General features: G+C 61.3%; 1 protein-coding gene across 4 annotated transcripts in view; it reads left to right on the top strand.

The window, feature by feature from the left end:
- The window catches only part of ZRANB3 (zinc finger RANBP2-type containing 3), a 304,617-nt gene that overhangs the window by 262,388 nt on the left and 20,773 nt on the right, over positions 1-21,456 (top strand). For all 4 annotated transcript variants that reach the window (XM_066575145.1, XM_066575143.1, XM_066575144.1 and 1 more), the window contains 2 exons: positions 6,530-6,672; positions 14,033-14,176. In XM_066575145.1, the coding sequence (XP_066431242.1) occupies positions 6,530-6,672; positions 14,033-14,176 (287 nt within the window). The remainder of the gene's footprint in view (positions 1-6,529; positions 6,673-14,032; positions 14,177-21,456) is intronic.

The raw sequence follows: 21,456 nt of genomic DNA, 5'->3' as shown, positions 1-21,456 counted from the left end.
TCCTCATCGGTGACATGATGGTTTCTTCTGGGATTTCCTGATACGTGATGGAATCCATCTTGTCCTCCACACACTGCAGGTTTCCAAACGCATCACCATGCTTCACTACAGGCAGCGGCTTCTCCTCAGCGCTTCACTACAGGCAGCGGCTTCTCAGCGCAACACTACAGCAGCGGGTTCTCCTCAGCGCTTCACTACAGGCAGCGGCTTCTCCTCAGCGCTTCACTACAGGCAGCGGCTTCTCCTTAGCGCTTCATTACAGGCAGCGGCTTCTCCTCAGCGCTTCACTACAGGCAGCGGCTTCTCCTCAGCGCTTCACTACAGGCAGCGGCTTCTCCTCAGCGCTTCACTACAGGCAGCGGCTTCTCAGCGCAACACTACAGCAGCGGGTTCTCCTCAGCGCTTCACTACAGGCAGCGGCTTCTCCTCAGCGCTTCACTACAGGCAGCGGCTTCTCCTTAGCGCTTCATTACAGGCAGCGGCTTCTCCTCAGCGCTTCATTACAGGCAGCAGCTTCTCCTCAGCGCTTCACTACAGGCAGCGGGTTCTCCTCAGCGCTTCACTACAGGCAGCGGGTTCTCCTCAGCGCTTCACTACAGGCAGCGGGTTCTCCTCAGCGCTTCACTACAGGCGGCGGGTTCTCCTCAGCGCTTCACTACAGGCAGCGGGTTCTCCTCAGCGCTTCACTACAGGCAGCGGGTTCTCCTCAGCGCTTCACTGCAGGCGGCAGGTTCTCCTCAGCGCTTCACTGCAGGCGGCGGGTTCTCCTCAGCGCTTCACTACAGCAGCGGGTTCCCCTCAGCGCTTCACTACAGCGGCAGGTTCTCCTCAGCGCTTCACTGCAGGCGGCGGCTTCTCCTGAGCGCTTCACTGCAGGCGGCGGCTTCTCCTCAGCGCTTCACTACAGCAGCGGCTTCTCCTCAGCGCTTCACTACAGGCAGCGGCTTCTCCTCAGCGCCTCACTACAGGCAGCGGCTTCTCCTCAGCGCTTCACTACAGGCAGCGGCTTCTCCTTAGCGCTTCATTACAGGCAGCGGCTTCTCCTCAGCGCTTCACTACAGCAGCGGGTTCTCCTCAGCGCTTCACTACAGGCAGTGGGTTCTCCTCAGCGCTTCACTACAGGCAGCGGGTTCTCCTCAGCGCTTCACTGCAGGCGGCAGGTTCTCCTCAGCGCTTCACTGCAGGCGGCAGGTTCTCCTCAGCGCTTCACTGCAGGCGGCAGGTTCTCCTCAGCGCTTCACTGCAGGCGGCGGGTTCTCCTCAGCGCTTCACTACAGCAGCGGGTTCCCCTCAGCGCTTCACTACAGCGGCAGGTTCTCCTCAGAGCTTCACTGCAGGCGGCGGCTTCTCCTCAGCGCTTCACTGCAGGCGGCGGCTTCTCCTGAGCGCTTCACTGCAGGCGGCAGCTTCTCCTGAGCGCTTCAATGCAGGCGGCGGCTTCTCCTGAGCGCTTCACTGCAGGTGGTGGCTTCTCCTCAACGCTTCACTGCAGGCGGTGGGTTCTCCTCAGCGCTTCACTACAGGCAGCGGCTTCTCCTCAGCGCTTCACTACAGGCAGCGGCTTCTCCTCAGCGCTTCACTACAGGCAGCGGCTTCTCCTCAGCGCTTCACTACAGGCAGCGGCTTCTCCTCAGCGCTTCACTACAGGCAGCGGCTTCTCCTCAGCGCTTCATTACAGGCAGCGGCTTCTCCTCAGCGCTTCACTACAGGCAGCGGGTTCTCCTCAGCGCTTCACTACAGGCAGCGGGTTCTCCTCAGCGCTTCATTACAGGCGGCAGGTTCTCCTCAGCGCTTCACTGCAGGCAGCGGGTTCTCCTCAGCGCTTCACTACAGGCAGCGGGTTCTCCTCAGCGCTTCATTACAGGCGGCAGGTTCTCCTCAGCGCTTCACTGCAGGCGGCAGGTTCTCCTCAGCGCTTCACTGCAGGCGGCGGGTTCTCCTCAGCGCTTCACTACAGCAGCGGGTTCCCCTCAGCGCTTCACTACAGCGGCAGGTTCTCCTCAGAGCTTCACTACAGGCGGCGGCTTCTCCTCAGTGCTTCACTGCAGGCAGGATGAAGACCTTCAGCATTTATTGCACACCTTAGGCCGGCTTCAGACGGCTGTGACGGGCTCCGCCGCAGAATTCCGCGGCGGAGCCCGTCACGGCGCCCCCCAGAGACCCCAATACTTACCTCCGGATCCGGCGTCCTACGTCCCGCATGACGCTTAGCCGCGCATGCGCAATAGAGCACGTGATGCGCCAGCAGCGTCACATGCCGCGGCTAGCGGTAGGCGGGGAAGCAGTTTCACCCTATCTTCCGCTGTGCTACACTGCAATGAAAGCCGCTTGCGTGTACGCCCGCGGCCAATAGAGCATACCGCGGGTGAGGACGGGTGATTTTATGGTGCGGAATTCCGCGGTGCAATCCCGCACCGTAAGCATTGTGCTATTAGGTTCAATAGAACCTAATAGCTGCGGGCAACGCGGCGGAAATCCGTCCGTGGGAAGGAGGCCTTAATGTGCCAACGGAAACCTCCATGCTGCCGCCAACAGATCCCTCTGCCAGTCTCTTGCAGTAGCTACAGGATTCTTGACTGCCTGCCTCCTCAGGGATCTGGTGGCAACCAGTGGTAGCACCCTCTTCCTGCCCCGTGCAGGTAGTGTAGCCGGTGGTAGCTCCCTCTTCCTGCCCGTCCAGGTAGTGTAGCTGGTGGTAGCGACCTCTTCCTGCGCCATCCAGGTAGTGTAGCTGGTGGTAGCGCCCTCTTCCTGCCCTGTCCAGGTAGTGTAGTTGGTGGTAGTGCCCTCTTCCTGCCCCGTCCATGTAGTGTAGCCAGTGGTAGCACCCTCTTCCTGCCCCGTTCAGGTAGTGTAGCCGGTGGTAGCGCCGTCTTGCTGCCCTGTCCAGGTAGTGTAGCTGGTGGTAGTGCCCTCTTCCTGCGCCGTCCAGGTAGTGTAGCTGGTGGTAGCGCCCTCTTCCTGCGCCGTCCAGGTAGTGTAGCTGGTGGTAGCGCCCTCTTCCTGCGCCGTCCAGGTAGTGTAGCTGGTGGTAGCGCCCTCTTTCCTCCAAGTCACGGTAGTGTAGCTGGTGGTAGCGCCCTCTTCCTGCGCCGTCCAGGTAGTGTAGCTGGTGGTAGCGCCCTCTTCCTGCGCCGTCCAGGTAGTGTAGCTGGTGGTAGCGCCCTCTTTCCTCCAAGTCACGGTAGTGTAGCCGGTGGTAGTTCCCTCTTTCCGCCACATCAAGGTAGTGTAGCCGGTGGTAGTGCCCTCTTTCTGCCACGTCAAGGTAGTGTAGCCGGTGGTAGTGCCCTCTTTCTGCCCCGTCAACGTAGTGTAGCTGGTGGTAGCGCCGTCTTCCTGCCCTATCCAGGTAGTGTAGTTGGTGGTAGCGCCCTCTTCCTGCCCTGTCCAGGTAGTGCAGCCGGTGGTAGCGCCCTCTTTCTGCCCCGTCAACGTAGTGTAGTTGGTGGTAGCGCCGTCTTCCTGCCCTGTCCAGGTAGTGCAGCCGGTGATAGCGCCCTCTTTCTGCCGCGTCAAGGTAGTGCAGCCGGTGCTCCTGTAACTTGTGAGCCGCTTCCAGCTGCATGTCTAGCGACATTGTATCTTTTTGTATCCTTTTCTGTGTTTGCAGAGGGCAATGACCGTTTCTCTAACTTTTTGGCCCCGCCTCTTGTGGATCGTTCACATGGGTGTCTACATCGCAGGTACATCACTGAATCAGGCACATCGCAGGCACATCGCAGGTACATCACTGAATCAGATACATTGCAGATACATTGCAGGTACATCGCAGGTACATCGCAGGTACATCGCAGGTACATCGCAGGTACATCGCAGGTACATCACAGGTACATCACAGGTACATACCTGATACATACCAGATACATACCTGATACATACCTGATACATACCAGATACATACCAGATACATACCAGATACATACCAGATACATACCAGATACATACCAGATACATACCTGATACATACCTGATACATACCAGATACATACCAGATACATACCAGATACATACCAGATACATACCAGATACATACCAGATACATACCAGATACATACCTGATACATACCTGATACATACCTGATACATACCTGATACATCACTGAATTATTGTTGATACATCGCCGATACATCCCTGAATCATCGTGGATGCATCGCGGATACATCGCTGAATCAGATACATCGCTGATACATCCGTTAATCATCGTGGATACATCGCGGTTACATTGTGGATACATCGCAGGTACATCGCAGATACATTGCTGATACATCGCTGAATCAGATACATCGCTGAATCAGATACATCGGTGGTGCATCGCAGGTGCATCGCAGGTACATCGCTGATACATCGCTGATACACCGCTGATACACACCAGATACATACCGGATACATCACTGACTTATTAAAGAATAAGTCAGAGACGCGCCCGGTGATAAAAGAAGACAATAAAATGTTAATGAGCCAATGTTAACTCACCTGGTGCCTGACGGGGAAATCAGCCTGATAAACCCCGTCGGCACCGATGTCCAGAAAGGCTTTGAACAAGTTCTTTTATTCCCACATCCGCAACACGACGGAGAGCAGCAAAAGTATGTACAGCACACAAGCACCTAGCCGGCGCTTGTTAAACGGCAATCCTGAAGAAAAAAAGCTGTTTTTGCGCTCGTCGGGAAAAAAGTTGAAAAAAATGTAAATATATTAATTTTATTTACATAAACACGAGCAACGTCGAAACTCGTCGAAACGCGTTGCTCGTGTTTATGTAAATAAAATTAATATATTTACATTTTTTTCAACTTTTTTCCCGACGAGCGCAAAAGCAGCTTTTTTTCTTCAGGATCACTGACTTATTGTTGATACGTCGCCGATACATTCCTGAATCATCGTGGATACATTGCGGATACATCACAGGTACATCGCTGATACATCACTGAATCAGATACATTGCAGATGCATCGCTGATACAGAGCTGGTGCATCGCTGGTACATAACTGAATTATTGTTGATACATCGCCGATACATCCCTGAATCACTGTGGATACATCACGGATACATTGCGGATACATCGCAGGTACATCGCAGATACATCGCTGAATCAGATATATCGCAGGTACATCGCTGGTACATACCTGATACATACCTGATTCATCACTGAATTATTGTTGATACATCACCGATACATCCTTTAATCATCGCGGGTACATCGCTGGTGCATTGCAGGTACATCGCAGGTACATCGCTGATACATCGCTGATACATCGCTGATACACCGCTGATACACACCAGATACATACCGGATACATACCTATTACATACCTGATACATCACTGAATTATTGTTGATACGTCGCCGATACATTCCTGAATCATCGTGGATACATTGCGGATACATCACTGAATCAGATACATCGCAGGTACATCGCTGATACATACCAGATATATCACTGATACATCACTGAATTATTGTTGATACATCGCCGATACATCCCTGAATCATCGTGGATACATCGCGGTTACATTGCGGATACATCGCAGGTACATCGCTGATACATCACTGAGGCTGGGTTCACACAGGGCAAATCTGGCCGCGGCCGCTAATCTCGGGATTAGCCAGCCATGTGGACGAGATTTCTGACGGGACGGCCAATCCGCTGCGGTAAGTCCGGTTTCAGAAGATGCAGCATGTCTATTTACTTTTTTTTTTTTTCGTCGCGGCCGCACTCTCCTCTATGGAGCGCCGGCCGCAACGGAAAAGCAAGCGGCCGGGCCGCTTCCATGCCGCCGCGGCGGTTCTCCCATCGGAAATCTCGCGGTTTTTGCTGCGGCCAAACCGCGAGATTTCCGACGGGAATCCGCCCTGTGTGACCCCAGCCTGATACATCGCTGAGGTCTGACTGTTATTTATTTTTTGTAACACCGGCCGATCTTTGTAATCCTTCTTCTTGTCTCTGCAGTAGCGCTGCGCATCTCCGGAACGTGGCGGATGGGATCAGATCCTTCGGCAGCCGCCATTAGTTGCCACAGCGGATACAGAGACCATGCTGGTTTGTTGACCAGTGTCACTGTTGGCTTCTCATTCATCGCCCATCGTCGGCCGGTCGCGTATCGTTGGCTTTAGCGCTCGTTCCGTCCTTCGCACTTATAGGCGGCCTCACAAAAACATGCAATGACATGTCCATCGCGCCGCGCCGGCCGGTCTGGGGGTCTGATGTGCCTCAAGCACACCTGATGTAACCAATCCTTGATCAGCGGCGCCCGGCGGCTCCACACTGCTGAATTCTCGTAAGCGTTTATTATCACACCATATGTGGCTGTAACTGTCTGAACGTGGCGTGTGCGGGCATTAAAAGGGGCGTCCTGTAGTGCGCTCTGACATCACAAGGGTTCACATATTTACTTCCTTCCTGTCTGACTGTACCGAGCGTGCTGCCTGCTTCTCCAACTGTTTAGTGCAGCGCATAGATATTGGCGCGGTTGGTCGTGGAGCATTGAGTGCCGCCCCCTGCTGACACCTCTCTTTCTGCCGCAGATCCTCCGGTTTGTCAGAGAATGGAACAGCCTGACGGCGATGAAGCAGCGGTTGATCCGTAAGAGCGGCCGCATGTTCAGCAGCCCCGCCCACGCCGCAGCCGAACTCTCCAAGCAGCATTCGGCGCACAGCAGCACCAGGAGGTACGCCATCAGATGATCCCGCCACGAGGGAGCCGCCGCCTCTGACGTTACGTGCAGGCCGCACGATTAGCGCTCAAACAATCGTTCACATGCGGAGAACTGAACAATAATCGTTCTGTCTAAACTTGTTAAAGCTAAATGTAGTTATTATTCCCTGTTATCAGCCATGCAGAGGGGGGGCGCTCGGGCCTCTCGTGTCGGGGGGGGGGGGTGCTCAGGCCTCTATCTGGGGGGGGGTGTTTCTGCTCGGGCCTCTCTTTTATCGGGGGGGGGGGGGGGGGGCGGGGGGCGCTCGGGCCTCTTTGTGTCTGGGGGGGGGGGGGTTAAGCTCGGGCCTCTCTTGTGTCCGTGGGCGGCGCTCGGGCCTCTCTTGTGTCCAGGGGGGGGAGCACTCGGGCCTCACGTGTCCGTGGGGGGGGGGTTGGGGGCGCTCGGGCCTCTCTTGCGGGGGGGGGGGGCGCTCGGCCTCTCTTGTGTCCAGGAGGGGGGGGGGCGCTCGGGCCTCTCCTGTGTCCAGGGGGGGGGCGCTCGGGCCTCTCCTGTGTCCAGGGGGGGGCGCTTGGGCCTTTCTTGTGTCCAGGGGGGGCGCTCGGGCCTCTCCTGTGTCCAGGGGGGGGCGCTCGGGCCTCTCTTGTGTCCAGGGGGGGCACTCGGGCCTCTCTTGTGTCCAGGGGGGGCACTCGGGCCTCTCGTGTCCAGGGGGTGCGCTCGGACCTCTCTTGTATCCGGGGGGGGGGTTGGTGCTCGGGCCTCTCTTGTATCCGGGGGGGTTGGTGCTCGGGCATCTCTTGTATCCGGGGGGTGGGGGCGCTCGGGCCTCTCTTGTGTCCGGGGAGGGTCGTTCGGGCCTCTCTTGTGTCCGGGGTGGGGGCACTCGGGCCTCCCTTGTGTCCGGGGGGAGGGGGGGGTCGTTCGGGCCTCTCGTGTCCGGGGGGGGGGGGGGGGGGTGTCGTTCGGGCCTCCCTAGTGTCCGGGGGGGGGGGGGGTCGTTCGGGCCTCTCGTGTCCCGGGGGGGGTCGTTCGGGCCTCTCTTGTCTCTGGGCGGGGTCGTTCAGGCCTCTCTTGTGTCCGGGGTGGCGCTCGGGCCTCTCTTGTGTCCGGGGGGGGGGGGGGGGGCGTTCGGGCCTCTCTTGTGTCCGGGGGGGCTGGGAGCGCTCGGGCCTCTCTTGTGTCCGGGGGGGGGGGCTGGGAGCGCTTGGGCCTCTCTTGTGTCCGGGGGGGGGGGGGGGGGCTGGGAGCGCTCGGGCCTCTCTTGTGTCCGGGGGGGGGGGGGGGACCACTCGGGCCTCTCTTGTGTCCGGGGGGGAAGGCGCTCGGGCCTCTGTTGTGTCCGTAGGGGGGGCGTTCGGGTCTCTCTTCTGTCCGGAAGGGGGGGCGTTCGGGCCTCTCTTGTGTCCGAGGGTGGGGTTGTGCTCGGGCCTCTCTTTTATCCAGGGGGGTGGGGGCGCTGGGGCCTCCCTTGTGTCCGGGGGGGGGGGGTCGTTCGGGCCTCTCTTGTGTCTGGGGGGGGGTCGTTCGGGCTTCTCTTGTGTCCAGGCGGGGGTCGTTCGGGCCTCTCTTGTGTCCCGGGGGGTCGTTCGGGCCTCTCTTGTGTCCGGGCGGGGTCGTTCGGGCCTCTCTTCTGTCCGGGGGGGGCGCTCGGGCCTCTCTTGTGTCCGGGGGGGGGGGGGGCGCTCGGGCCTCTCTTGTGTCTGGGGGGGGGCGCTCAGGCCTCTCTTGTGTCCGGGGGGGGCGCTCGGGCCTCTCTTTTGTCCGGGGGGGGGGTTGGTGCTCGGGCCTCTCTTGTGTCCGGGGGGGGGGGGCACTTGGGCCTCTCTTGTGTCCGGGGGGGCGGGGAGCGCTCGGGCCTCACTTGTATCGGGGTGGGGGGGCGCTTGAGCCTCTCTTGTATCCGGGGGGTGGGGGGGGCGCTCGGGCCTCTCTTGTATCCGGGGGGGGCGCTCGGGCCTCTCGTGTCCGGGGGGGATGGGGGCGCTCGGGCCTCTCTTTTGTCCGGGGGGTGGGGGGGCGCTCGGGCCTCTCTTGTATCCGGGGGGGCGCTCGGGCCTCTCGTGTCCGGGGGGGATGGGGGCGCTCGGGCCTCTCTTTTGTCCGGGGGGGGGGGGGGGGGGTTGGTGCTCGGTCCTCTCTTGTGTCCGGGGGGGGCGTTCGGGCCTCTCTTGTGTCTGGGGGGGGGCGCTCAGGCCTCTCTTGTGTCCCGGGGGGGGGGCGCTCGGGCCTCTCTTTTGTCCGGGGGGGGGCGCTTGGGTCTCTCTTGTGTCCGGGGGGCGGGGAGCGCTCGGGCCTCTCTTGTATCAGGGGGTGGGGGGGCGCTTGGGCCTCTCTTCTACCTGGGGGGGGGGGGCGCTCGGGCCTCTCTTGTATCGGGGGGGGGGGGGGCGCTCGGGCCTCTCTTGTGTCCGGGGGGGGGGCGCTCGGGCCTCCCTTGTGTCCGGGGGGGCAGGGAGCGCTCGGGCCTCTCTTGTATCAGGGGTTGGGGGCGCGCTTGGGCCTCTCTTGTATCCGGGGGGGGGGGGGGGCGCTCGGGCCTCTCTTGTGTCCGGGGGGGGGGGGCGCTCGGGCCTCTCTTTTGTCCGGGGGGGGGGGGTTGGTGCTCGGGCCTCTCTTGTGTCTGGGGGGGGGGGCGCTCGGGCCTCTCTTGTATCAAGGGTTGGGGGCGCGCTTGGGCCTCTCTCGTATCCGGGGGGGGGGGGGGGGGCGCTCGGGCCTCTCTTGTGTCCGGGGGGGAGGGGCGCTCGGGCCTCTCTTTTGTCCGGGGGAGGGGGGGGGGTTGGTGCTCGGGCCTCTCTTGTGTCTGGGGGGGGGGGGGGGCGCTCGGGCCTCTCTTGTATCAAGGGGGGGGGAGCGCTCAGGCCTCTCGTGTCCTGGGGGGGGGGCTCTCGGGCCTCTCTTGTGTCTGGGGGGGGGCGCTCGGGCATCTCTTATGTCTGGGGGGAGGCGCTCGGGCCTCTCGTGTGTCCGGGGGGGGGGGTTGGTGCTCGGGCCTCTCTTGTGTCCGGGGGGGGCGCTCGGGCCTCTCTTGTGTCCAGGGGGGGCGCTCGGGCCTCTCTTGTGTCCAGGGGGGGGGGGCGCTCGGACCTCTCCTGTGTCCAGGGGGGCACTCGGGCCTCTCGTGTCCAGGGGGGCGGGGAGCGCTCTGGCCTCTCTTGTGTCCGTGGGCGGCGCTCGGGCCTCTCTTGTGTCCGGGGGGTGGGGGTGGGGCGCTCGGGCCTCTCTTGTGTCCGGGGGGTGGGGGTGGGGCGCTCGGGCCTCTCTTGTGTCCGGGGGGTGGGGGGGGCGCTCGGGCCTCTCTTGTGTCCGGGGGGGGGGGGGGGGGGGGTTGATGCTCGGGCCTCTCTTGTATCCGGGGGGCTTGGTGCTCGGGCCTCTCTTGTATCCGGGGGGTGGGGGCGCTTGGGCCTCTCTTGTGTCCAGGGGGGGGCGCTCGGGCCTCTCTTGTGTCCAGGGGGGGGCGCTCGGGCCTCTCTTGTGTCCAGGGGGAGGGGGCGTTCGGGCCTCTCTTGTGTCCCGGGGGGGCGCTCGGGCCTCTCTTGTGTCCTGGGGGGCGCTCGGGCCTCTCTTGTGTCCAGGGGGGGGGCGCTCGGGCCTCTCTTGTGTCCAGGGGGAGGGAGCGTTCGGGCCTCTCTTGTGTCCCGGCGGGGGCGCTCGGGCCTCTCTTGTGTCCTGGCGGGCGCTCGGGCCTCTCTTGTGTCCGGGGGGGGGGGGGCGCTCGGGCGTCTCTTGTGTCCGGGGGGGGGGGGGCGCTCGGGCCTCTCTTGTGTCCGGGTGGGGCGCTCGGGCCTCTCTTGTGTCCGGGGGTGGGGGGCGCTCGGGCCTCTCTTGTGTCCAGGGGGGGCGCTCGGACCTCTCTTGTGTCCAGGGGGGGGGCGCTCGGGCCTCTCCTGTGTCCAGGGGGGCACTCAGGCCTCTCGTGTCCAGGGGGGCGGGGAGCGCTCTGGCCTCTCTTGTGTCCGTGGGCGGCGCTCGGGCCTCTCTTGTGTCCGGGGGGTGGGGGTGGGGCGCTCGGGCCTCTCTTGTGTCCGGGGGGTGGGGCGCTCGGGCCTCTCTTGTGTCCGGGGGGGGGGGCGCTCGGGCCTCTCTTGTGTCCGGGGGGGGGGGGTTGATGCTCGGGCCTCTCTTGTATCCGGGGGGCTTGGTGCTCGGGCCTCTCTTGTATCCGGGGGGTGGGGGCGCTTGGGCCTCTCTTGTGTCCAGGGGGGGGCGCTCGGGCCTCTCTTGTGTCCAGGGGGGGGCGCTCGGGCCTCTCTTGTGTCCAGGGGGAGGGGGCGTTCGGGCCTCTCTTGTGTCCCGGGGGGGCGCTCGGGCCTCTCTTGTGTCCTGGGGGGCGCTCGGACCTCTCTTGTGTCCGGGGGGGGGGGCGCTCGGGCCTCTCTTGTGTTCGGCAGGGGCGGTCGTTCGGGCCTCTCGTGTCCAGGGGGGGCGCTCGGGCCTCTCTTGTGTCCAGGGGGGGCGCTCGGGCCTTTCTTGTGTCCGGGAAGGGGGGGGGGGGGCGCTCGGGCCTCTCTGGTGTCCGGGGGGGGGGGGCGCTCGGGCCTCTCTGGTGTCCGGGAGGGGGGGGGGGGTGCTCGGGCCTCTCTGGTGTCCGGGAGGGGGGGGGCGCTCGGGCCTCTCTTGTGTCCGGGTGGGGGGGGGGGGCTCGGGCCTCTCTTGTGTCCGGGCGGGGGGGGGGCTCGGGCCTCTCTTGTGTCCGGGCGGGGGGGGGGGGGTCTCGGGCCTCTCTTGTGTCCGGGGGGTGGGGGTGGGGCGCTCGGGCCTCTCTTGTGTCCGGGGGGTGGGGGTGGGGCGCTCGGGCCTCTCTTGTGTCCGGGGGGGGGGGGGGGTTGATGCTCGGGCCTCTCTTGTATCCGGGGGGCTTGGTGCTCGGGCCTCTCTTGTATCCGGGGGGTGGGGGCGCTTGGGCCTCTCTTGTGTCCAGGGGGGGGGGGGGCGCTCGGGCCTCTCTTGTGTCCAGGGGGGGCGCTCGGGCCTCTCTTGTGTCCAGGGGGAGGGGGCGTTCGGGCCTCTCTTGTGTCCCGGGGGGGCGCTCGGGCCTCTCTTGTGTCCTGGGGGGCGCTCGGGCCTCTCTTGTGTCCGGGGGGGGGGGGGGGCGCTCGGGCGTCTCTTGTGTCCGAGGGGGGGGGGGGGCGCTCGGGCCTCTCTTGTGTCTGGCGGGGTTCTGGCCTCCCTTGTGTCCGGGGGGGGGGGGGGTTCGGGACTCCCTTGTGTCCAGGGAAGGGGGTTCGGGCCTCTCTTGTGTCCGTGGTAGGGGGGGGGGGGTTCGGGCCTCTCTTGTGTCCGTGGTAGGGGGGGGGGAGTTCAGGCCTCTCTTGTGTCCGGGGGGGGGGGGGGGGCGCTCGGGCCTCTCTTGTGTCTGGGGGGGGGGGGGGCGCTCGGGCCTCTCGTGTGTCTGGGGGGGGGGGGGCGCTCGGGCCTCTCGTGTGTCCGGGGGGGGGGGGGGGGGGTTGGTGCTCGGGCCTCTCTTGTGTCCGGGGGGGGCGCTCGGACCTCTCGTGTCCAGGGGGGGGGGGGCGGCGCTCGGGCCTCTCCTGTGTCCAGGGGGGGCACTCGGGCCTCTCGTGTCCAGGGGGGCGGGGGAGCGCTCTGGCCTCTCTTGTGTCCGTGGGCGGCGCTCGGGCCTCTCTTGTGTCCGGGGGGTGGGGGTGGGGCGCTCGGGCCTCTCTTGTGTCCGGGGGGTGGGGGTGGGGGCGCTCGGGCCTCTCTGGTGTCCGGGAGGGGGGGGGGCGCTCGGGCCTCTCTGGTGTCCGGGGGGGGGGGGGGGGGGGGCTCGGGTCTCTCTTGTGTCCGGGGGGGGGGGGGGTTGGTGCTTGGGCCTCTCTCGTGTCCAGGGGGGGGCGCTCGGGCCTCTCGTGTCCAGGGGGGGGCGCTCGGGCCTCTCTTGTGTCCAGGGGGGGGGGGCGCTCGGGCCTCTCTTGTGTCCTGGGGGGGGGGCGCTCGGGCCTCTCTTGTGTCCGTGGGGGGGGGGGGCGTTCGGGCCTCTCGTGTCCGTGGGGGGGGGGGGGCGTTCGGGCCTCTCGTGTCCGGGGGGTGGGGGGGCGTTCGGGCCTCTCTTGTGTCCGGGGGGTGGGTGGGGGGGTTCTGGCCTCCCTTGTGTCCGGGGGGGGGGGGTTCGGGCCTCCCTTGTGTCCAGGGGGGGGGGGGTTCGGGCCTCTCTTGTGTCCGTGGTGGTGGTGGTGGGGGGGGTTCGGGCCTCTCTTGTGTCCGGGGCGGGGCGCTCGGGCTTCTGCCGCACTTTTTACGCTCTGATTAAACCCCCCTGTTGCCTAGCAACTCGAGACTTCTGCTTCAGAAGAGCGAAAAAAAGCTAGAAATAAAATATCTTTGAGAAAACACGAAAAAGACACCATAATAACTGATAACCGCCGCAGATACAGAAGACAACAGGGACCTCCCGCTATGTCAGCTCTTAAAGGGACACAGCACCTAAATGCTGTGCATGCAGTCGTCTACTACCCCCTGTTATCAGCCAGCTGTCTTTACTCTTTCACAATAGGATGAATGACAGGTCAGAATATCGCCCGACGATTATCGCGCCGTTGTCCGTTAAATTGTGAAAAGGCGAGTTCCGTATCCGAAAATTTCCCCGACCTCCGGCGGCTTTTATAGATGTAGCAGAGCTGACCTTGCGCAGCGCCGGTCAGGATGGGAGGGCAGGGCTGCGCTGCCCCGTCGCACCAGTAGACCCCGTTGACATGTCTGAGTTCTGTCGAGATCTCTGTTGCTTTGACATCAGCACTGGAGCGGCGTGCTGCGCCATTCCTCCCGTCACATCTAACCTGGCAATGCCATAGGTCTTATGGGAGTCGGGGGTCCTGAAGCCCCCTGCATGAATAAAACGGCGGTCACACTTGTGCACTGCAGCTCCATTCACTTCAGCCAAGTTACCCAGAAACAGCCAAGTTCATTGAAGTGAATGGCGCCCGACTGCGACCGCTCAGATCCTTGGGATCGGAAGAGATCACTTTATGGCAGGTGGTGTCACCTGGCAACCCGCGCTCCGTCCGTCAGCCTCTGCGGTGCGTTCCGATGATGTCACAGTGCGCCGCGCTTCACCTGGAACCATTCTCATGATCTTCAGTATGGTCAGTCGCACCGCGGAGGGTTCCGTGTTTCTTGGACCGGCCTTCAGTATTTCGGGTGCGCCCGGTATGTGGCAGCCGTGTTCTGCCCGCCCGGCGCGCCGCTGATGGCCCAGACCATTTATTTCTCAATTCTCGCTTTTCTCCTAGTTAAGATTTTACAAACCAAAAGAAAAAACATGAATTCCTAAATACAGGAATGTGCGGCGGGCGTTGTGTGACCGCCATCGCTCAGGGTACCGTGGCAGCGCCAACATGATGTCACTTCATCTCGTTCCTCGCAGGTATCTGACCAGAGAAGATGTCGCTGCCGCCTCATTAAGCAAAGTTCAGAGCACAGGGGGGAGCGTGAGGCTCGTCAGCAGGGAGCCCGCCACCGCCGCCAAAGAGAAGGCATCCCTGGCTACAGCTGCAGGACCCCCCACATGGTAAGTGCTACGCCGCCGACAGCTGTACCATCAGGTCTCACAGGTAGGGGGCGCTGTCAGATGTACCATCAGGTCTCACAGGTAGGGAGTGCTGTCAGATGTACCGTCAGGTCTCACAGGTAGGGGGCGCTGTCAGATGTACCATCAGGTCTCACAGGTAGGGAGTGCTGTCAGATGTACCATCAGGTCTCACAGGTAGGGGGCGCTGTCAGATGTACCGTCAGGGCTCACAGGTAGGGGGCGCTGTCAGATGTACCGTCAGGGCTCACAGGTAGGGGGCGCTGTCAGATGTACCTTCAGGTCTCACAGGTAGGGGGCGCTGTCAGATGTACCATCAGGGCTCACAGGTAGGGGGCGCTGTCAGATGTACCATCAGGTCTCACAGGTAGGGGGCGCTGTCAGATGTACCATCAGGTCTCACAGGTAGGGGGCGCTGTCAGATGTACCATCAGGTCTCACAGGTAGGGGGCGCTGTCAGATGTACCATCAGGGCTCACAGGTGGGGGGCGCTGTCAGATGTACCGTCAGGGCTCACAGGTAGGGAGTGCTGTCAGATGTACCGTCAGGTCTCACAGGTAGGGGACGCTGTCAGATGTACCGTCAGGGTTCACAGGTAGCCGTTCTCCACGGCGCTCAGTATGGTTACAGGCGCCCCCCGCCTGCTGTTCTCTGCGGCGCTCAGTATGGTTAAAGGCGCCCCCGACCCGCCGTTCTCCGTGGCGCTCAGTATGGTTACAGGCGCCCCCCGCCCGCTGTTCTCTGCGGCGCTCAGTATGGTTACAGGCGCCCCCCGCCTGCCGTTCTCCATGGCGCTCAGTATGGTTACAGGCGCCCCCCGCCCGCCCTTCTCTGCAGCGCTCCGTCTCAGTAACTCCTCGGACTGGAGGCGCAGTAACAGAGAAATCTGCAGCCGCCCCGCTTTGAGCCAGTGATACCAGCTCCCCTGCAGCAGCACCGCAGCCAGTATGTGGGGGACGAGGGGCGGCCATCGTTTATGTAGGAGCACCGCAGCCAGTATGTGCAGGACGAGGGGCAGCCATCGTTTATGTAGGAGCACCGCAGTCAGTATGTGGGGGACGAGGGGCGGCCATTGTTTATGTAGGAGCACCGCAGCCAGTATGTGCAGGACGAGGGGCGGCCATCGTTTATGTAGGAGCACCGCAGTCAGTATGTGGGGGACGAGGGGCGGCCATTGTTTATGTAGGAGCACCGCAGCCAGTATGTGGGGGACGAGGGGCGGCCATCGTTTATGTAGGAGCACCGCAGCCAGTATGTACGGGACGAGGGGCGGCCATCGTTTATGTAGGAGCACCGCAGCCAGTATGTGCAGGACGAGGGGCGGCCATCGTTTATGTAGGAGCACCGCAGCCAGTATGTGGGGGACGAGGGGTGGCCATCATTTATGTAGGAGCACCGCAGCCAGTATGTGCAGGATGAGGGGCGGCCATCGTTTATGTAGGAGCACCGCAGCCAGATTGTGGGGGACGAGGGGCGGCCATCGTTTATGTAGGAGCACCGCAGCCAGTATGTGGGGGACGAGGGGCGGCCATCGTTTATGTAGGAGCACCGCAGTCAGTATGTGGGGGACGAGGGGCGGCCATCGTTTATGTAGGAGCACCGCAGCCAGTATGTGGGGGACGAGGGGCGACCATCGTTTATGTAGGAGCACCGCAGCCAGTATGTGGGGGACGAGGGGCGGCCATCGCTTATGTAGGAGCACCGCAGCCAGTATGTGGGGGACGAGGGGCGGCCATCGTTTATGTAGGAGCACCGCAGCCAGTATGTGGGGGACGAGGGGCGGCCATCGTTTATGTAGGGGCACCGCAGCCAGTATGTGCAGGACGAGGGGCGGCCATCGTTTATGTAGGAGCACCGCAGCCAGTATGTGGGGGACGAGGGGCGGCCATCGTTTATGTAGGAGCACCGCAGCCAGTATGTGGGGGACGAGGGGCGGCCATCGCTTATGTAGGAGCACCGCAGCCAGTATGTGGGGGACGAGGGGCGGCCATCGTTTATGTAGGAGCACCGCAGCCAGTATGTGCAGGACGAGGGGCGGCCATCGTTTATGTAGGAGCACCGCAGCCAGTATGTGTGGGACGAGGGGCGGCCATCGTTTATGTAGGAGCACCGCAGCCAGTATGTGTGGGACGAGGGGCGGCCATCGTTTATGTAGGAGCACCGCAGGCAGTATGTGGGGGACGAGGGGCGGCCATCGTTTATGTAGGAGCACTGCAGGCAGTATGTGGGGGACGAGGGGCGGCCATCGTTTATGTAGGAGCACCGCAGCCAGTATGTGCAGGACGAGGGGCGGCCATGGTTTATGTAGGAGCACCGCAGCCAGTATGTGAGGGACGAGGGGCGGCCATCGTTAATGTAGGAGCACCGCAGCCAGAATGTGCAGGACGAGGGGCGGCCATCGTTTATGTAGGAGCACCGCAGCCAGTATGTGGGGGACGAGGGGCGGCCATCATTTATGTAGGAGCACCGCAGCCAATATGTGGGGGACGAGGGGCGGCCATCGTTTATGTAGGAGCACCGCAGCCAGTATGTGGGGGACGATGGGCGGCCATCGTTTATGTAGGAGCACCGCAGCCAGTATGTGGGGGACGAGGGGCGGCCATCGTTTATATAGGAGCACCGCAGCCAGTATGTGGGGGACGAGGGGCGGCCATCGTTTATGTAGGAGCACCGCAGCCAGTATGTGGGGGACGAGGGGCGGCCATCATTTATGTAGGGGCACCGCAGCCAGTATGTGGGGGACGAGGGGCGGCCATCGTTTATGTAGGAGCACCGCAGCCAGTATGTGGGGGACGAGGGGCGGCCATCGTTTATGTAGGAGCACCGCAGCCAGTATGTGCAGGACGAGGGGCGGCCATCGTTTATGTAGGAGCACCGCAGCCAGTATGTGGGGGACGAGGGGCGGCCATCATTTATGTAGGAGCACCGCAGTCGGTATGTGTGGGACGAGGGACGGCCATCGTTTATGGAGGAGCACCGCAGCCAGTATGTGGGGACGAGGGGCGGCCATCATTTATGTAGGAGCACCGCAGCCAGTATGTGCAGGACGAGGGGCGGCCATCGTTTATGTAGGAGCACCGCAGCCAGTATGAGGGGGACGAGGGGCGGCCATCGTTTATGGAGGAGCACCGCAGCCAGTATGTGGGGGACGAGGGGTGGCCATCGTTTATGTAGGAGCACCGCAGCCAGTATGTACAGGACGAGGGGCGGCCATCGTTTATGTAGGAGCACCGCAGCCAGTATGTGCAGGACGAGGGGCGGCCATCGTTTATGTAGGAGCACCGCAGCCAGTATGTGTGGGACGAGGGGCGGCCATCGTTTATGTAGGAGCACCGCAGCCAGTATGTGCAGGACGAGGGGCGGCCATCGTTTATGTAGGAGCACCGCAGCCAGTATGTGCAGGACGAGGGGCGGCCATCGTTTATGTAGCAGCACCGCAGCCAGTATGTGCAGGACGAGGGGCGGCCATCGTTTATGTAGGAGCACCGCAGGCAGTATGTGGGGGACGAGGGGCGGCCATCGTTTATGTAGGAGCACTGCAGGCAGTATGTGGGGGACGAGGGGTGGCCAACGTTTATGTAGGAGCACCGCAGCCAGTATGTACAGGACGAGGGGCGGCCATCGTTTATGTAGGAGCACCGCAGCCAGTATGTGCAGGACGAGGGGCGGCCATCGTTTATGTAGGAGCACCGCAGCCAGTATGTGTGGGACGAGGGGCGGCCATCGTTTATGTAGGAGCACCGCAGCCAGTATGTGGGGGACGAGGGACGGCCATCGTTTATGTAGGAGCACCGCAGCCAGTATGTGTGGGGGCGAGGAGCGGCCATCGTTTGCTGACATTGGTCCCGTCTAAATGGGCCTTTATTCATTCCAGGAGGAACAGCAGAGGGACAACACGATGCAGAGAACTAAGAGAAGAAGCTCCTAAATTTTTGTTGGGTCAGGCGTGCCGTTGCCCATTTTCCTGGTGTCGGCGCTCAAGTGTCAGGTGCCTTTATGCCAGGAGTTTGTATGGTGATGCTGTGGCCTCTGATTGACTGCAGCGGTCACCTGACTTCTGGTCTGCACTGTCTGCAGGATCCTGCTCTTGTTGTTTTTTTTTTTGCAGGGCCAAGCGTTTGAATTTTTTTTTAAGCTTAGTCAGGCCCCTCTATTGAAATCAGATATCTTTCACTGACAGCAAGCAGAGAGTGTGAAAATGGCAAGGAAGCGATGTGATAAAGTTCCTCTCTCGTTGCTCCAGGATGGGGTGAGGCGCCCATGATCCAGGGAGTATCGCCGTCGGAGCCCGTTGTGTCCTGTCTGTTGAGTGCGGCGGCGCAGGGCTTGTGTTAATCGCTCGGCGCTCCGTGTAATGAGGTTTGCTCTTCGTATTATTAACGCTCGGCGGACGGCTGACCCCGAACCGCGCAGATTTAGGTTTAATATCCTTTCTGGACAAAGTAATAAAGAGAAGAAAGCGAGACGGAATCAATGGCTGCTGCAGAAGTGATTTACTGGCCGGAGGATCGTTACTATGTAGGACGAGGCAAAACTAGCGGAGCGCGAGGGGCTCCGGCCCCGGAGGAAGCCAATGGTAGTCACATGTGTCGCTTCCCTCTCAGCGGGACCTCCAGAGATAACGAAGCAATGATAAGAGTAGAGCCGCGGTGTGCGAGACCCCCACTGCCCTCCATCCAGAGCGCCTCACAGCCACAGGGAGACCTCCTGCTTGGGATACCTGCCCTATCTAGAAAAATCCCTTTAAGACCTCTGAGGGCCAATCTGGGCACTGAATGTATAAACCAGAGTCTAGGAGCCTGTGAGGGCCAATCTGGGCACTGAATGTACCGACTGGAGGAGTCCGGGAGCCTGTGAGGGCCAATCTAGGCACTGAATGTATAAACCAGGGGAGTCCGGGAGCCTGTGAGGGCCAAGCTGAGCACTGAATGTACCGACTGGAGGAGTCCGGGAGCCTGTGAGGGCCAATCTAGGCACTGAATGTATAAACCAGGGGAGTCCGGGAGCCTGTGAGGGCCAATCTGAGCACTGAATGTACCGACTGGAGGAGTCCGGGAGCCTGTGAGGGCCAATCTGGGCACAATGTATAAACCAGGGGAGTCCGGGAGCCTCTGAGGGCCAATCTGAGCACTGAATGTATAAACCGGAGGAGTCTGGGAGTCCGTGAGGGCCAATCTGGGCACTGAATGTACCGACCGGAGGAGTCCGGGAGCCTGTGATGGCCAATCTGGGCACAATGTATAAACCAGAGTCCAGGAGCCTGTGAGGGCCAATCTGGGCACTAAATGTATAAACCAGAGTCCGGGAGCCTGTGAGGGCCAATCTGGGCGCTGAATGTATAAACCTGAGTCTAGGAGCCTGTGAGGGCCAATCTGGGCACAATGTATAAACCAGAGTCCGGGAGCCTGTGAGGGCCAATCTGGGCACTGAATGTATAAACTGGAGCAGTCCGGGAGCCTGTGAGGGCCAATCTGGGCACTGAATGTATAAACCGGAGCAGTCCGGGAGCCTGTGAGAGCCAATCTGGGCACTGAATGTATAAACCAGAGTCCAGGAGCCTGTGAGGGCCAATCTGAGTATAGAATGTACCGATCGAAGGAGTCCGGGAGCCTGTGAGGGCCAATCTGGGCACAATGTATAAACCAGAGTCCAAGAGCCTGTGAGGGCCAATCTGGGCACTGAATGTATAAACTGGAGCAGTCCGGGAGCCTGTGAGGGCCAATCTGGGCACTGAATGTATAAACCGGAGCAGTCCGGGAGCCTGTGAGAGCCAATCTGGGCACTGAATGTATAAACCAGAGTCCAGGAGCCTGTGAGGGCCAATCTGAGTATAGAATGTACCGATCGAAGGAGTCCGGGAGCCTGTGAGGGCCAATATGGGCATTAAATGTATCGACCAGAGGAGTCCGGGAGCCTGTGAGGGCCAATCTGGGCATGAATGTATAAACCAGAGTCCAGGAGTCTGTGAGGGCCAATCTGAGCATGAATGTACCGATTGGAGGAATCCGGGAGCCTGTGAGGGCCAATCTGGGTGCTGAATGTACCGATCGGAGGGGTCCGGGAGCCTGTGTGGGCCAATCAGAGCGCTGAATGTATAAACCAGAGGAGTCCGGGAGCCTGTGAGGGGCAATCTGAGCACTGAATGTACTGACCGGAGCAGTCCGGGAGCCTGTGAGGGCCAATCTGAGCACTGAATGTACTGATTGGAGGAGTCCGGAAGCCTGTGAGGGCCAATCTGGGTGCTGAATGTACCGATCGGAGGGGTCCGGAAGCCTGTGAGGGGCAATCTGAGCGCTGAATGTATAAACTGGAGCAGTCCGGGAGCCTGTGAGGACCTATCTGGGCACTGAATGTATAAACCAGAATCCAGTAGCCTGTGAGGGCCAATCAAAGCACTGAATGTACCGATCGACGGAGTCCGGGAACCTGTGAGGGCCAATATGGGCATTAAATGTACCGACCAGAGGAGTCCGGGAGCCTTTGAGAGCCAATCTGAGCATGAATGTATAAACCAGAGTCCAGGAGCCTGTGAGGGCCAATCTGAGCATGAATGTACCGATTGGAGGAGTCCGGGAACCTGTGAGGGCCAATATGGGCATTAAATGTACCGACCAGAGGAGTCCGGGAGCCTTTGAGAGCCAATCTGAGCATGAATGTATAAACCAGAGTCCGGGAGCCTGTGAGGGCCAATCTGAGCACTGAATGTACCTATTGGAGGAGTCCGGGAGCCTGTGAGGGCCAATCTGGGTGCTGAAGGTACCGACTGGAGGAGTCCGGGAACCTGTGAGGGCAAATCTGGGTGATAAGTGCATAAACCAGAGGTGTCCGGGAGCCTGTGAGAGCCAATCTGGGCACTGAATGTATAAACCAAAGTCCGGGAGCCTGTGAGGGCCAATCTGAGCACTAAATGTACAAACCAGAGGAGTCCGGGAGCCTGTGAGGACCAATCTGAGCACTGAATGTATAAACCAGAGTCTAGGAGCCTGTGATGGCCAATCTGGGCACTGAATGTACCGACTGGAGGAGTCCGGGAGCCTGTGAGGGCCAATCTAGGCACTGAATGTATAAACCAGAGTCTAGGAGCCTGTGAGGACCAATCTGAGCACTGAATGTACCGACTGGAGGAGTCCGGGAGCCTGTGAGGGCCAATATGGGCATTAAATGTACCGACCAGAGGAGTCCGGGAGCCTGTGTGGGCCAATCTGAGCATGAATGTATAAACCAGAGTCCAGGAGTCTGTGAGGGCCAATCTGAGCATGAAT

The sequence above is a fragment of the Eleutherodactylus coqui genome, chromosome 8 (assembly GCF_035609145.1).
Source record: "Eleutherodactylus coqui strain aEleCoq1 chromosome 8, aEleCoq1.hap1, whole genome shotgun sequence".
Classification (NCBI taxonomy): domain Eukaryota; kingdom Metazoa; phylum Chordata; class Amphibia; order Anura; family Eleutherodactylidae; genus Eleutherodactylus; species Eleutherodactylus coqui.
This window is presented reverse-complemented; position numbering and strand designations above follow the sequence as displayed.